This window comes from Myiozetetes cayanensis, unplaced genomic scaffold (genome assembly GCF_022539395.1).
Source record: "Myiozetetes cayanensis isolate MyiCay16 unplaced genomic scaffold, myiCay2020 scf4, whole genome shotgun sequence".
Classification (NCBI taxonomy): domain Eukaryota; kingdom Metazoa; phylum Chordata; class Aves; order Passeriformes; family Tyrannidae; genus Myiozetetes; species Myiozetetes cayanensis.
In genome coordinates, this window is record NW_026087631.1 from 13,221,725 (window position 1) to 13,238,442 (window position 16,718).

Sequence of the window (16,718 nt, forward strand, 5' to 3'; positions counted from 1 at the left end):
AAGAATGTTCATGTCCTTTTTGGAATCTTTGCTGTTAGGAAATGCTTCTTTTACCAAAACCATCAGATTAAGCCAATACAGATTTGCATACTGTCCAACTTGTACCAAATATCTAGGGGCACAATTAGTGTTACTGTAGTAGCCAGTATTACTGGCTACTACAACTTCTCAGAATCTCTTCATATGCTTTTTGTGCCAACTGGTAAAAAATGTCATCTATTTAATTTTTCAATGAATAATTTTAGATACCCATAGTATAGGTTGCTTCTATAATAATTGTTCTTTGAAAGAAGGTAATCCATATTTAATTTATAATTAGAAAAAGGAGTTTGAAAGCCTACTTGCAATCCATTTTCAGCTTTGTTCATGTATAGTACTTTAGGATGTGTATACATCTAATAAAACAACAAGCAATTCAGTCAGAGATTACTAAACACAATCTACCTATTTCCTAATCAAACACTAGCTATTGTTATTTCTTTTCTCTATTGCACTGAATCCTTTTCAGCTCAGCAATATGTAAAGCAAGGACTAATGAGGAAGGAATCACCTTTCAGAAATGCTGGGTCATTGCATCAGGGTTTTCAAATGTCTTCTCTTTTGGGAGATGAGGTGGCTCAGATGGTGGGCTGCTAAGATGGCAGAATATCAATGTATTACTCATCTTATTCAAGATGCCAGTATGATCTTTGTAGTCTGTACTGATGCAGTAAGTGGTAAGACAAGCCACTTAATGAAGCTGTGAAATGATTAAATCCCACCACTCTTAATGGGAAAAAACGCATTTTCTGGATAGGTAATTCTGCAGCTTCACTGTCCAGACACTATATGTGATGAAATAAGTACTGGAAATAAGGAAGGAATATCAGACACACTACTTTGCTTGAGGCACCATGTTTCACAGCTGTTCCAGTACATGGATACTATTGATCTGGTAATCTTCCAAAGGAAAAGCTGTATTATCTATTTTGCAATTGAGACAAGTCAAGAACAGTTTTCACTGAGATTTAATCCAACAGCACTCCTGTGCCACATAAAACCAACCTGTTTCCCAAGGAAGATCTGGTGGTGATCGGTGGAGGGCCTGCTGAAGCAGGGGCCTACCAAGGAGCCATCTGTAAGAGACATCCTGTTCATTAAATGTCTTCATTTGTCACACACCCTGTTTAAGCAGGTGTTTTCACTGCCTGAGGACCACAGTGCACTTTCCTGTCCTCCGTTTGCAGAGAAAGTGAGAATATTCCATTCCTCTTTCTTCTTTGAAATGCTTGAAGAGTGAAACGACTGTCTACAAAATGCTGTGGAACTGCAGTCTTCCAAAAAGTACTGTGTAGCAACTTATAGAGCAGGCAAGAAATCTATTTGGTCATAGGATCCCTGGCAGCTTTGGGCGCTGTAAGCCAGGACGTCAGAATCCAGCTCTCACGTACGTTGCTTACTGCTTGCAGGAATCAAAGTGTCTGTCAGCTATCACATTCCCATTCTGAAGAGAGAACAAGTTGAGGCAAGGATGAAGAGATCTGTTTCAGTTTAGCTCTGAAATTCTTTCTCTCTTGTATCAGCTACAACTTTTTTTTTCCCCTTCATGTGATATTTCAAGGCTGCCTCTTCTGCTAGGAAAATGACCACGATGAGAGAGAGTAAGTCCTCTTTCATGTGTGTGTGATTTTCGGCAACTCTTTCATGGGGGACATTGGTTTAACCTGAAAGTGGTTGAAAATATTTTTTGTTCATGCACTGTGAATTTTAAACAAAAGAATTTAGCAAGCCAGTGTAACAAAGGAAGGTCTCTGTGTTACACTGGAGGTTTTTCTTTGCTTAAGGTGGTATCATTTTGACTATACTAATCCCTGGCAACTGAAGGTCTCTGGGTAGAAACAATGTACTAGTAACATTAAGAAAAAAACAGCTAGTAAGAAGAAAACAAGTTCTCAAAACTTGTTTGTGTGAAGCAGACTTCAACTACTGGAACTTATTTTCATTTTGTCCTTCCAGAGAATTTATACAGTTTTCAGAGACTGTGGTCCGGACCAAACTGGACTCTTGACCTGACACTTGATGCTACACATTCATGAAAGACTTTTCCTGATAGCCTCAATAGGGCTAGGAAAACAGGATGATTTTTCTGTGACATAGCTTCGCTATGATTGGTGTGTCACATTTGTAAAGCTAACGTTAAGTAGTAAAGAGCAGAGAATTACATGGGGGTTTTGTATGTAGGGTGGTTGCTCCTGAAATTACTTGTCTAAAAGATGGTAAAAGGGGTGTTGACTACTGCTGCCTACCTGGAAGACTACTAAAAGTTATCCATAGCCTTAAAACTGGCCTTTCAGTGATCACAGGTGTGACATACACGATATCTCATGCGGCAGTTACTTGCAGTCTTTGGCAGGCAGTAAAATATTTTAGATTGTGCATAAATGAAACTACAGTTACTGCACATGAAGAAGATAGAGCTGAGGATCACCATGTTCTTGGCATGGTGACACCGTGCACTTGTCTCACGTTGGACACCACAGCCCTCCCCAAAGGGTGATCCCAATGGGATAAGGGCTCAAAGGCATGAGGCATTGTCCTTGTATGTTTTCGGACATACACAGAGTATATATGCAAGTCCTGTGGCATCTCCATTGTTTTCTCTTGCTGCAACATTTCCTAAAGTCAGAATGATGTTAGCTGGCTTTTAAAAATTTATTTATTTTCTTATCTGAAAATCCTATGGCATTAAAACCGGACTGCCAGTGTAATAGATACGAACTAACTCCCTCCACATTAGGAGTGATATCTTATTCCTGGGAGTAACTTCTGAACAGTAAGCTTGATTGTCCTTGCAGGACCAAGTCAATGGCTAGCCCTGTGTGACCCCTCTGGAATGGCATTTGGAGGCTGAACTGAATACTCTGGTTTCCCAACAGGGATGCTGCAAGCAAGATGAGACTTACACACCCAGCTCTGCTGGTGATACATGGTTGCTCTGTGGCAGCTGATGACTGGAATGCATTTCTAAATTTAGGAGCCTTCTGTCTTTCTGGGTATATTCCAGGTGTTCCAAGTCACAAAGCTCAGAGATCATCCGACAAGTCACAAAACCTTTAGCCTTTTGCTGTGACTTGCTAGTATTTCATATTCCCCTTCTATTCTTTTGGAACTGAGAGCTTCATCTTCAACTGAAAGTTTCAGCAAACCTGACCTAGGTTGTTACAACTCTCCTTTATCTAATGGACCTAAAGAAAAATACCTCACTGCAAACCAGGCCCTCAGCCCATCTCCTCATTGCAATGTGGGTTCTTGGGAGGATCGCTTGTATAAAATTCACTGTCCTGATCAATAAGGACTGCTAAATTTAAAGAGTGGAAATGAGGCTAAAGATGGACTTACACAAGGAAATGATATCTGCAATTTTCTAAATACATTTTTCAAAATGCACAAAAATAAAACTGAATTGAAAACTTGTCATATATGGCTAGGATCCCAAGACTTAATTAAAAGTTGTTATTTGAGTATTACATGCTCCCCTACCAGTAATCCATGTTTGCTGGAATATCCGCTCTATTCACATGTTTCCCCAATGGGTTTCCTACAAATTAAATGTCCTTTAAATAACTCTAGAACTCCATCATTTAGGATATTTTCCCTGGGCTATCATCAAAGATGTCAGGGCCTGTACTGGAATGCCTTTTCTTGCTGGTATCTGTTTGCACAGAACAAGCCTTTCTTCTGGTGTTAAAGAGTTCATCAGCTGGCTACAGACTTGACTTACTTAGACAATACATCACTCAAGCTTGGAAAACCTAGGCTCTGGTCCATGCTTCTGGTCCTCACTTCCTTTTCTAGTGATTGCTTGTCTTGCTGACTTGCATTATCAAGTCTTTGCAGCAAAGAGTATATACTACTGTGCACAGCACCTGGTGGGGTTGTGGGACCCACCTGGAGATCCAGTAGGAATCCAGGATTCCTGGATCAGAGCTTGACAGCAGGAGAAAAAGAAGAAATAAAACAAACTCAGAGGTTAATAGGTGAAGGTAAGAAAAACACCAGCACATTAAGGAGATGGAGATGAACCAAATGTTTGGGAATTGGATTTTGACAGCTGAATTAAAAAATAAAACTCCTCCAGGAATTATCAACTAAAGCTACCCATTTAATTATGCAGCTATGTCACACCATGGGCCTGAGGCACCTAATACCATGTCTTTAAAAGCACCAGATCTCAGCTGCCATTGCAAAATAAGAGAAAACTGTGAAGAATTCTGAAGAGCAAAAATTCAGTCAGGAGTCTAAGAGGCATTCGTGAAGTTCCCTTCATACAGCGAGAAGCAGTTCCCCTACCAAAGCACTCAGATTACATCATGCTAAAAGTGTGGGAAAGATAACTGCACAAATGAACTCTGGAGTACGAGATATGGAAGAACTCCTGAAATACTTTGCTCCAAATAATGCAAGAAATCATTGCTAGAGGCAAGAGTTTAACCCAGGGGTAATTCTTCACTTCATCCTCTAATGGCTGATTTCTTCCCTTGAGGCAATTCCAAGGGACACACTGCACCACTTACATTGCCTAGATTAATGCAGGATGCAAAGACCTGGTCCCTGTGCCTCTGTCAAGTAGTAACTGACTGCAAACTATTCCACTGAAGTGCTGTTGTTGCCTAGAAAGTAGACTATTACTAAAAGCTTTTTATTTTAGTATGTTTCTTAGTACAGAGGTAGGTGTACATGACTACAATAACCTCTGCCTGTAGAACCCATTCCATTTAGGTGTTCATACTTTTTTGCTGATAAAAGTATGAATCCACAAAGGGAAGCTTTGCTTGTGTAGCTGCATTAATAAAAACATTCTAGTACAGAGTTGGCATAATTTAACAATCTTTAACATGGAGGACTAAATGCCTTTTCCTGGGAATGGTACAGCATGAACCTGGTACTGCTCTGCCAGGTCTTCCAGACCAGTTAAAATCTACAAAATATTTTCAAAGCTTTTTGAAATTTTTTTCCCTCCAAATATTCTTTCGAAGCTATTAATGATATTTTAAAGTCATAATCCAAGACTCCAGTTGCTTGACCTTGCTGACCAAACTTAGCAACACATAACATGCTTTGTTCAGGAGTCCTAATTGAGCTCTGGATGTTCATTGCATTGGAATACATGGCAAAGCTCTGCTTTATCTGACCTTGAACTCATTTTTTTTGTTGCTTGTTTTGCAAAATACCTTTGATTTTTCCTTCTTTCCCTCCTTGCTCCGCCCTGTTGCTTGGCTCTTGAAATCTCTGCTTTTTATCGCTGTGGCAATAACAACAGGTCAAAGCATATACCTTGCAAGTCATGGTTTTAATCCATGTGCATTTGTTGTATGAATTCTCTTTCTGTCTCCATTTATTACTCCTTATCTCTCCCCAGTATGTTTTGCTGCCCCTGTGCACATCTGTCATACCAAGTCAATTTTCCACCTTGAGTTTATAGCAATCTGGTGCTGGTTCCTGCTTCCTCAGTATTTTACACTACAGTCATATACCACTTCAGCCTGCAAAGCCCCTATTTGTACAAAGAAATGAGCATGTTTTACCTTTGTTACATGCTGATCCGAGTGCTCTGGATGTCCTTCATCATTAATTTGATCGTATCATTCATGAGTTACATTCTTGGATGTCTACAAACTTTTTTTCCAACACACTAAGCTTCCCTGTTACTGCTTGTTTGCTTTTTTATAGTGAGACCATGATTCGTTTGCAAGCAGACTATTGTCTGTTCCTGACTGTGCCTCCTTGGGACTTTTTTCTTCAACTGCACATTCCCAATGAAATCCGTCACACTCTCCCCTTTCTTAACAATCAGAATTCCTGACTGCACATCCAGTCTTTCTTTGCCTTATGTGGACCACCAGCTGGGATTTGCATTGCTTTTTGCCTTAGAATTCACATACTGTAACAGTTAAAATACCCTACAGAGAAGGTGACGTGCTTTTCAGGCTGCAGATTTTTTAAAATCGAGGCTCAGACTGGCAATGCCCACTGGGTGGCTCCACACACTGCACCTTGCTCCTCCTCCAACTGTACTTCTACCTCCCCAGTGTTAGCCCAGCTCTACAGAAGTACCTTTAAGTGCTGACTACTAGCAAGAATGACAGGGAAGAGCCTGGGGTGACAAACAAATGATGCACCAGATATATAGTTAATGGTTATTAATGAATATTTGCATCATGGTAGTGCCCAGAGGCTCAGCGTAGGGTGCCTATGCAGGAAGCAGCATCAAGGCCTAAATTCCACACATTGCCTTGGAGCAATTAACTGAGGCACCTAAACTCAAGAGAGAGACAGGCTTACACAGGCTACAGAGGTGATGCTCCTTCCCCATTGACCACATGGGGGATTAAATGAGATGATGGTCTAATTTAGGTTATTTAAACTCCCGAAGATACACAGGATGAACATAAGCTTTTGGGAGAAGGGACCTCCTGAGGACTGGAACTGCAGCAGTGTTGTTCCTGGCTCTGTGAGCATGTTTGCGAGCGTGTGTGTACACTGCATGTTCTGACCTCAAAATGTTGTGTACATATGTGCATGTTTACCCTGCATGTTCTGGCCTCTCTGTGTTCAGCACATGAAGAGTGGTTTGGCAGGGAAGAGCAAAGTCCTCTGATTTAAGGTGGAGACTAAAAGATCACTGTAAAGTAATAAAATAAATTAATACTGTTGCCTAGCTCTCTCCTTTCTCTTTGTAAATATAGGGTTTGTAATTTCTTTCAAGACTGTGCACATGGAAGTTACCTCCACACAAACTTGTCTTCTCTTACAGAATTTTCATAATTTTATTTTTTCCATCCACTAAGTTCTATATGGACTAACTGTGTGTAAGGATCTGTTTCGCCAATACTGCCCTGTGTTAGGGTTGGTGTACAAGGAAAGTAAACCAACCAGCCAACTCCAGCAAAGATAAGCATAACAAGGAAAGGAATGGAGACTAGTCAGTTTGGTTTTACTCCAGGTAACTATCTCACTTGGCATATGATTAAGATATAATTTGGATATAGTGAAGTCAACAACTCCTACTCTTCATGTTATACTACAATTCGCTGCTTCAGGAAACCCTTGTCAGTTCTACCAGTCTTAAAAAAAGGTATGAAGGCCTTAGATGGCATACCGTACAGAGGGAGCGTGGATAATCCATGTACAGTGACATACGTAAGGAGGCTTTGGAGTTTTTCACCTGATAATCTTCCACCAGGTCTGATCTACTGCAGCAACAGACACTCAGTTTTGCACAAAATGTCCACTTTATTGAAAGGCTGCAATAACTGAAATTTCATTTTTCTTCCTGAATCTGACCCAGAGGTAATAATTGACCCTTTCATAAGGGGCTGCAGCATGTGATCTATTTTTAACCCACTTAGAAACTGATAGTACTTCACAGGTGTTAGCTTGCCTTGAAAACCTGCTTCTTTTCTTTATGAACATGTCTCTTAAGCTATAGCACACTGACATGGATGAAATTCAGAATCACTAGAGGTGGAAATCCCCAGATATGTAGAAGTAGGGTTTTGGAATTTCTTTTATATCTGGCTCTCAAATTAGGCAAATGGGTGTCTCTATCAAGGTCCATATATGGTACATATATTTAAGGAGAACATAGGTGGAGGGAGTAAACAGTCAATCCTTTTCCCTATTTTATAAGATGCATAACAATCACTAAATAACTACAAGCTAGAAATGCATAGGAGTTGTGAAAGATCCAGAGATTGCTTACTACTAAACACAGAACACCACCATTTAAGCAACTGTTAAGGCACTCGCATGTCATTCTGCTATTTTAAGTGTGAGCTGAGTTTCAGAGCTGAAGTAGTGAACTGTGTTATTATTTTTAGTGTTGGTTTCTTTTTTTTTTTAAGTGTTACATCTGAATATATTATACCATATAAAAACTCCAACAAACCCATTGCCACTCAGCAACTCTTAGCTCATTGCTCTTCTGAGATCATCTTGCAAGTTCTGAGAAATTCTCTAATCACACTGCAGAGCAGGTTCCTTTCAAAATCTGAGATATCCTATTAATTTGAGGATTTATGCCTGGTTTTGTTTTGGTGTCTGTTTTCCTAGAAAATGTATCACATACGAAATACATCCCAGCAAGAGCTCAACGGGAGGTAAAGATTATGCTCTTTTGGAAACCATAGTCCTTAGGGGTTGTCAAATTGAAATCTATGGAGCTTCAGTAGATGAGAACTGATATTGATCAGATCTTCAGACAAAAGACCTGGAGATGGACACCTGTTCCCGTGCAGGAAGGTCAATATTCCCTCACAAGGTGAGCAGAATTTGAAGATACTGAGCAGCTATGATGAGACATTTTTGCTACTTCACTCAACTTATGGGCAGCATTGTCATATGGGCAGCATACAGAAGTAGAGTGAAGCCTTCTCTACACTGCATCTGGCATTCTAGGTAAAACCCAAAAATGCTGAACAAACAATACTCCTGATCATTTTCTCCAGCTGCTATCAGTGTAGAAGTTGTGAAACAAGACACACTGTTCTCTGCACTAGCACAAGTTTCAGGAACTGTTCATACTCTCTGAAGGCTAAGACTGAAGGGAAAAGGATGAGACCTTGCTAAGGAGAGGTTTACGGCACCTCTGGTCCTGACTTGCACTGTCTACTCTAGGGATCTGAGAAGCTGGTTTCAGCATCAGATGATCCTTCTTTTGAAGGACTGCAGCGTGCAGTCACATCTGTCTTACGTGCTCCGTCTCCCTCTGTCAGGCAAAGTGACAGTTCAAGATAGACTCAATTATATTCAGAGTTACCAGTCTGAGACATGTTAAGTTTTTATCCTGGAAAGAAGATGCAAGAAAGAAACATTGGTATGAGAAAGAAATGAAAGAATGAGCACTGGAAGGAAAGAAAATGCTAAAGGTACAGCAGCTGCAACAACTTCAGCTGAACCATGAGCCTGTATTTGATGGACTCTTCAATGAGAAGAGACTTCGGTGTAGACCCCATCTAGCACCACAGATGTTTCACATCACAGTGAAACAGTCATAGTCTACTTATAACATATATTAGTAAGATTTTATATTCTGCATATCAATTTTGCTTGGTGATGGTTTTCTTCTCAGGGCCCAGCTCAGACTCTCCGACAACACTCAAATCTGGGCATTTACCTGGAAAGATTCAGCTGCAGTAATGGAAGAAGAGGAAAATTCTGCCAGCTTTGGAGAAGTTCTGCTGCATTTTGAATCTGCTTCTACCTACATTAAGACTTCTGTCTAATACCTGATAAGCAGACATAGGTCAAGTACAGTAGAACAACAGAGAGCCTTGCACAAACAAGGCACATTTTGCTTGAGAGAGGTAGTGTCATCTCTCTTCCACCAGCACTGGTAATTTCCCTTCTACACCTGCATACAGCATCTATTTTGGTCCACCATGTCCTTTCCTTGGATGGAAGCTGTGCATCTTCTGCACTTCCTCTCACAGGCATCTTTCAGTTCAGCAGTTCTTTAAAATACTTTCCAAGATTTTCGTTAGAACAACAGCAGCACTCTGAGATGGGAGCTGCTGGGAGGGAGGGAGTTTTTACGGGCATTTACTAACTGCTCACATCAGCAAGACAGCAGCAAGTAGCAAAGATGTACTTGTCCCAGAAAAGAGCTATGGTCCAAAGCACAGACCTTCCCCTCCTATCATTAACACTGGAGCTCTCCCTCCACGCTGGCCCACCATGGAAAAGTTTTCTGCTAGAAGTGACACATCTGTGGCTCATAAGCACCATGCACAAGGGTGAAGCACTTCACAACCCCAGAGGGCTTTTTTAAGTGTTAGAACCTTAAATGTGCTGACAACTGAGTAGACCTGAACAAAAAACAAGGGATACATGTATACCTTGGCTGCTGTCCGGCATTGCTTCACCCCCAAGAGCTGCCACAGTGCCAAAATGCCACAAGTGTCTCTTATCCCTGCATTTTGGAAATCCAGAATCCACTTGTCTAAGCTTTCTGCCTGGCCCACACGTCCAAAAAAGCTGCTCTGTTAAAGCAATAATTTGTCAGCCCTTGGAATTGCTGGGTAGCTCCTCATCCAAGGTGAACAGATGCACTGTTGATTACTGAAGGGATATACCACTTTGATGAAGATTTATTTCAGCGGGTTTCTTCACTCCAGGAACCACAACAAGTTCAGTTCTGGTATTTCATGACAGTGTCTGTTGTCAGGTAGGGAGATATGTTGTCATGGAATATTTCTTGTTTCCATGATACACAAAAGCTTCAATACAATGAACACTCTTCACCTTTTGTAGCAAACACAGGCCACCAGCACGTACAAAACCGAAATAATTTTAGGATCATTTAAAATGTTGTGAAGGAACTGCAGGCTTTGGGTGGGCTGCTCTAGTCTATGAATACTGCCTGTTAATACCCAGATGTCAAATGCCAACTTTCCATTCACTCTTGCAAACAAACTAGACTGTCATGTGGTAAAAAATAACCATGGGAGGCATGCAACACATTCCAGGATTTGTTTCACCAGGTTTGTGATTTGGAGAATAAATTCAAGGGAAGGGAAACAATTTTCTTTAATCTTTCATTTTCTATCATTTACCCCACATCTAAGATAGGTGTAGAAAACAGATCACTTTTGCACTCTGTAATACTGTGAAAGAAACTCTGAAATGTCTACTTCCCTCTCAGACCGACCCCAGATCTTTAAAAGAACATAAGAATCCTAAACAGCTTTAAAGTTTCTCTGTTCTTTCTAAGAACAGTTTGTGTCGGGAGATATCCAAAATTCATGTCTCGCTTCACTCTGCCATTGATACAATGCTGTCACCAATCTTCCAGCCAGGTTTCAAATATTTAATAATGTCATCTCACTACTGCCAGATGTCCAACTCACTTAAGACTATATGAATATTGAATAAGGAGTTCAGTCTTCTTGGACCAACCACTTTTTTAAAGAAATGCAAGAGGCAAAGGATTTTTACACTGGGCATCTTGTCTTATTCTGAGGATTGAAGACAGGTAAGTAGGGGTGCTGGAAATCCAGGACCAAACTTAATTCAGCTCTTCTAATTCCTCTATTTTCACACTGCTTTCTTGGAAACAAAGGCTGTTTCTAGTGTTAATACATTTCAAAATCTCTAAACATATTAAAATAATGCCAACTGTCAAATCATCATTCTGTAATCCACTGTCGCACAATTCATATGCCTGCCTCTTGTCCTCATCTTGCACTCCCTGGTTTTTAACTTGTAGGTGCATCACATACTTCTACGTTTTCTTGATGTTAACTGTCAGCATAATGATAGTATTAAATTATTTGTATTACTTTCTTTATTCTGCTTTATTCCTGTTTCTGTGATGCTGATATTTTTTCCCTTGCCTAGCCTGAAGTGCAGAGAAATGCTGAGTAATGTAAGCACTCTTCTTCAAAATGGTTTTGCAGACAAGAGAGTTCATTAAATCATTGCACTTACTCATGTCTAAGTTGAATCATGTACACAGGTCCTTGAAAGCTACGAGCTTAAGTATATGAATTCTTATATCATGGTAACATGGAATTCTAATAAATGAGAATCAGTCTGTACACTCATGCATTATCACTGCCTCAGTCAAAATGAAACACTTCCCACATAAAGGAACACTGATTACACTAGCGTAAGAATAAACACTACAAGCATGTTTACATCTTGCAAAACATATGATTTTAGTGGGAAAATCACTTAAAACTGAGTTAGAGAAAGCAATACTCTACCAAAGCATTTTTGTTATGCGAACCTTTAAGACCACCTAAAACCCACTGCTAGCTCTCCTGTTTCTCCAAGGTAGAGATATTTGCCTTTTCTGGACAGAACAGACCTACATGAACCCACATCCTCATTTAGGAATGTTAGTCTGGTCTCAAACACCATCTCCTTCAGTTTTCTGTTCCAAGCGTCACAGTTCATTCAGCTTGTCAGACCTATTGATGGGATGCTCTGCCACAAGAGGAAGGGGATGACTGCATGTTCTTCCTTGTTAAAGAAGGCTCATGGGTACTGGCTGCCAGCAGGTGCTGGACATTGACCCTCATGAATAAGCTTCAGCCTGTTCCTAGAGTAAACACAAAAGACTTCATGTATTTTCCAGTACATGTGTCACAAAAACTCTTCACAGACATACTGATGCTGCAGCTGCTCTGTGCTGGGACATATGATGCAGTGCAACTCTAATGAATATGCAACATCCATGGCACAATGGTCACACAGTCCCCAACACTATGGCTGGTCTTGCAGTGATTTTCTACCCTCCTGGTGAACCAGCTTAGTCTGTCCTCTGTCACCCTCATTGAGAGGGTTCCTTTGGATAGCACACAGTGGACTTCCAAAGGGCCATCAAGCCCCTGCAAACATGAACAAATGAACTGTAATCCTCCCCTCTGTTTCTCTTCTGGGAATGCAGAGGGAAAAAGTAGTGCACAGGCAAAAAAACCCACAACCTTTCAGCAGAGTCCTTCTGCTTCACTCCTCCAGATAATGTTCTTGACACCTTTTCTCTTCTTCCCCCTTCCACAGCTCTTTACCTCCTCAGTTTATTTTGATGGGCTGTGGATGAGTCATGTTGTCACGGATGTAAATTGCAACCAGAATAATGACCTCTATCCCTACTGTCTCATCTCTAGAATTCAGATGTAATACCTTCTCATTTAAATTACTTTTTTACTATCTTTGGAATTCCCTTAGAAAACAACAAGGAAGTTAAGCATGTTAGCGAGGCTGTCACACAAATGTCCCTTCAACTCAGGAGCAAGCAGCTGACTTGTCATTGACAGATAGGTGGTCACAAGAGAAGAGAGCTGTTACTTTCAAATATTCAAATATTTGATTTCATGGTTGCATTTAAGGAAGAAAAAAAAGCAAACCATAGCGACAAGGTTTCACATAGTTGTTCATCTTGCATTTTGAACTAATTAAGCAAAGCAGGTTTCATTGTGTTCAGTGGTGGTGGTCTTATAGTTGAAATTAGGCACTATCTCATGTGTTTTGCTGAATGCAATCAGAACACTTAGCACCTTGCAGCATTCCATACTAGATGAATTACATACGTATTTCTGAAGCACAGTCCATGTATTCTTTTCATCTATGACATTAATTTATGAAGTAAAACATCACATAGCATATGAAATCTTAAAAGATCTTTCTTGCCTTATGTTACCACAGATGTAAAAGAACAACACGTATTCTCAGATTTCAATAGCAATCACAGGTCAGAGACCTGTAGCATGAAGCAATTCTATCTACTGATTTACAGCTTCCACAGAGAAGGCATTTAGCATCATCAAAGCTTAGGGTGGGTCTGCTTGTCTGTATCTGCAAAGAAACATTGTGATTTCTCAAAAAAGTTTCATAAGAAGCCTGTCATAAGGCAAATTGAGTTCACCAGATTCTAGGTTAATACCAGAGCCCTTAGCCTACTGGTCCTATTTGCTTTTTCTCCGTCACTTATAGGCTCAGATGACAAATTAGTAAAGGCTGTGTTGCCAAGTTTTACCAACTTTTGCCAGCTGAAAAAACTCTAAACTGACATAGGCTAAATGGTAGAAGCAGCTCTGGAATTTCTCCTGTGAGGAATAAAAGCATTTTCCTTCTGAGTTTAGAGCCTATTGTTTGTGGCAAAACAAGGGAAAACACAAAAAAAGAATCAAAAAAAACATTAGCTCAGACTGCAATGGTAAACTGATAAAAGGGAATAATTCTAACACCCAAACCTTGCTTCTGAAAGCAGTAGGTATTTGATCTGCTGGTGGCATCTGCTGTTGCATTTCAAAAAGTCATTTGCACCAGTGAAAAGTGAGTGCAAAAGAATGCTGCTCCCTTTGAACTCCTTTTGGCTGTAGGAGGTGTAAAGCAATGGAGAATCTCTCGAGTGTTGATAAGTCATACATGTGTATTTCAAGGGGCAACTCAGCCTGCTTTTTAACTTCCTCATGAAAGTAATCCATAAAAGTCAATTAAACACAAAGATAACAGAGTGCCTCTATCTTATAAATCGTGGGCATCTAGGAGACAAATTCTGGGCATGTTTGGCTGTATATGTGACTACTTCTTATATTCTTCCTTGGGCAGAGTAGGGAAGAAGATGGCAGCTGCTGCCTTAACAAAGTGACTGTTCTTAGGTAAAGCTAAAGGCAACTGTCTCTACCTGTGAATGTTTTCTTCCAGCTTTTTCACCTTCAGCTCATCCTCTTCTGACTGCCTCCTTCTGGCCTCTTCTTCTTCTGCAGAGCCAGCAGGAATTCCCTGTAGCAGCCATTTTTCCCGAAGAGCTTTTGACTGTAAGATAAAAAACCCATATCTTAGGATCAAACTGAACAAAAACCATCTGGAGCTGTCTTTTCTTCTGAATATTAGATTGCCTCACTGAATTTCTGGTTACTGCTTTAGACAGTCAATAGAAGCCAGTCTATTAACTGTTTATCCAGATGTCAGGTCTTCCAGATTTAGGACTGTCAGTTTTACAGTATACACTTTATTTACCATTAATGCCTTAATATAAAGTTATTTTTAATCTCTGTTAAAAACAAGTGTTTTAACCACACAAATTAGCGAGTCCTGCAAGAAACAAAATCTTTGAACAGAAATGTGAACCTCTCATGAACGATAAGGCATGTGCTGGAAGGACTGAAGTCATAAACTTCTTAAAGCTTCAAAAACAAAAGCGCAGAGTGCTCTAAGTGTACTGTGTTTCATGGAGGAGAAAATAATTAAAATATTAAATCAATCTAAGATGTTATTTTTTATTCATACAACAATGTATGAAAATATTTACAGGCAGAGAGACACACATATACATACACATAAGCATACACATCACCTCTTAGGTAGACACAAGTTAAAAAAAAATGAACAAAAATCTTCTAGAAACCATGGGTATCCCAGGACACAGCAAAACACTGTTGCAGAAAGCAGCAACAGCCTTCACCAAATAGAATTATTCCTGGGAGTTTAGCTGTGCTTTCTACACCAAAAACCTGGCTACAACCTCACCCTGCTTGTTTAACTCAGCTGCAGCTTGTCCAGGGGAGTTCACCAATGGAGGTGCACTGGTTGGAAGCCATCGTTTACACAGCACATCTGTCTGTGTTTCTTGTTTGGCCCAAATCCTGCCAGGGGAATGCGGCAGATCAGTTGGCAGATAGGACAAGCACCTGTTGTATGGAAGATCAGGAGCCCAAAGCTAAGCAGGACTTTGCCCCTTGGCAAAAAGAAAACTGAGCTGGTGGAAAAAAAGGTCAGCCAAGGGACTATCCAAACTTGTCCCTTGCACTGATCAGTAAAGAGGAGACTTAGTTTTGAATCTGTGAAGTGATTGCCGATGCTAGTTCAAGGAACCAGCTCCTCTCCTGAGAAGAGGAGTTAATAAGGAAGTCATCAGTTCAAGGAAATTGCATTTCAGATGTAACCCCAACATGCAAGTGTGTCTTTTCAATGCCATGTTATTGTTGGAATGGAACTTGACTTGAGCAAACGATGTATAAAGGGAAAACATCTACCAACAAAAACAGGCTTCAAAACTTGCCCAAAATAGAAAGATTTTTGACATGACAGACAAGGCTTTCTTGCTAGTTTTTAAGTGTATTTATAGACATAGTATCTATGCACAACCTATTCTTGTCACTCCATAACCTATTTGACATCGGGTAATTAGATTTAGTAAGGCAGCAGACAGAAAGCAACACAAAACACACAAGCAAATGATACTCTATAAATTACACCACCTTCCACTGGCTTTAAATGTGCTCTGCATGAGAGGATTTTTTGGATGGATTTAAAGTGATATCTATATCACTAATATTAGGACATCTGAATGACAGAAAAGGTATCATGCTCTTGTCCCATGAAATCATGTTCAATAGTTGGACCTGCTGGTGCTAGTGGTGTTCTTGACATGACTGAACTCAGCTTTGCTCATGGCCTCCAAGGTGTTAGTTCCCAAAACATTAGGAATGGCTATCTCCAGCCACAGTTTCTGCAGTTTTCTAATCCTTTTGTTGGCACTACCATCTGCTAGTGTTTCCTGTCACATTTCATGGGCTAGTAATGAAATTTTTCTGTGGCATCTTTGCTTTCCTGTTCAAATGAGCTGATTACAGGCCAGAATTTTCATCAGCTCATTCAGACTCACTGTGCTGTTGAGGACTCCAAACTCATCACATGTACCAAGAAGCAAAGGGAGAGAGCCAAAGTTGGATTTACAGCTCTTAAGGTGCTAAGCATTTAACAACCTATGCTTTGGCATTTTAAAAGTCTCAGTAGCACAGCTTAGCAGGTACCTGCTGGGCTAGATGTAGTGCAAAGCCTTATGAAGGCTGACTGCTTTTCTGCAAATGGCTGTCTTTTCTTTGAAACGTGGACCAGTTGGATGAGGAATTATGTTGCTGCATGTATCGTATTTAGCTATAGTCTTGAATCTGAAATCCGGAGTTGGAAAAAAAACTCCCAAGTTTCTAAAGACCACACTCTAAAGATGAAGGCAGTCTTCTCTGTTTTAAACCTGTTTCAAGACGTAGCTCCAGCAGCTCTAATAAAGCCTTTGACGAAGTGCTGCCTGGACAGCACTGAAGACATTCAGTTAGCAGTCACTCCTCACTTGCTACAGGAGGACAGACAAAATCCAGGCTTTTTTCAATGTGCTTTTACAGAATCTTCATGCTACGCTTACACATGGAGAAGCCAGTCCCTTCAGTACA

At 40.3% G+C, this 16,718-nt stretch overlaps 1 protein-coding gene across 6 annotated transcripts in view; it reads right to left on the reverse strand.

Moving 5' to 3' along the window:
• PALM2AKAP2 (PALM2 and AKAP2 fusion) overlaps window positions 1-16,718 on the reverse strand; it is a 261,758-nt gene that overhangs the window by 185,352 nt on the left and 59,688 nt on the right. For all 6 annotated transcript variants that reach the window (XM_050330182.1, XM_050330179.1, XM_050330181.1 and 3 more), the window contains exon 3: window positions 14,171-14,301. In XM_050330182.1, coding sequence (XP_050186139.1) covers window positions 14,171-14,301 — 131 coding nt within the window. The remainder of the gene's footprint in view (window positions 1-14,170; window positions 14,302-16,718) is intronic.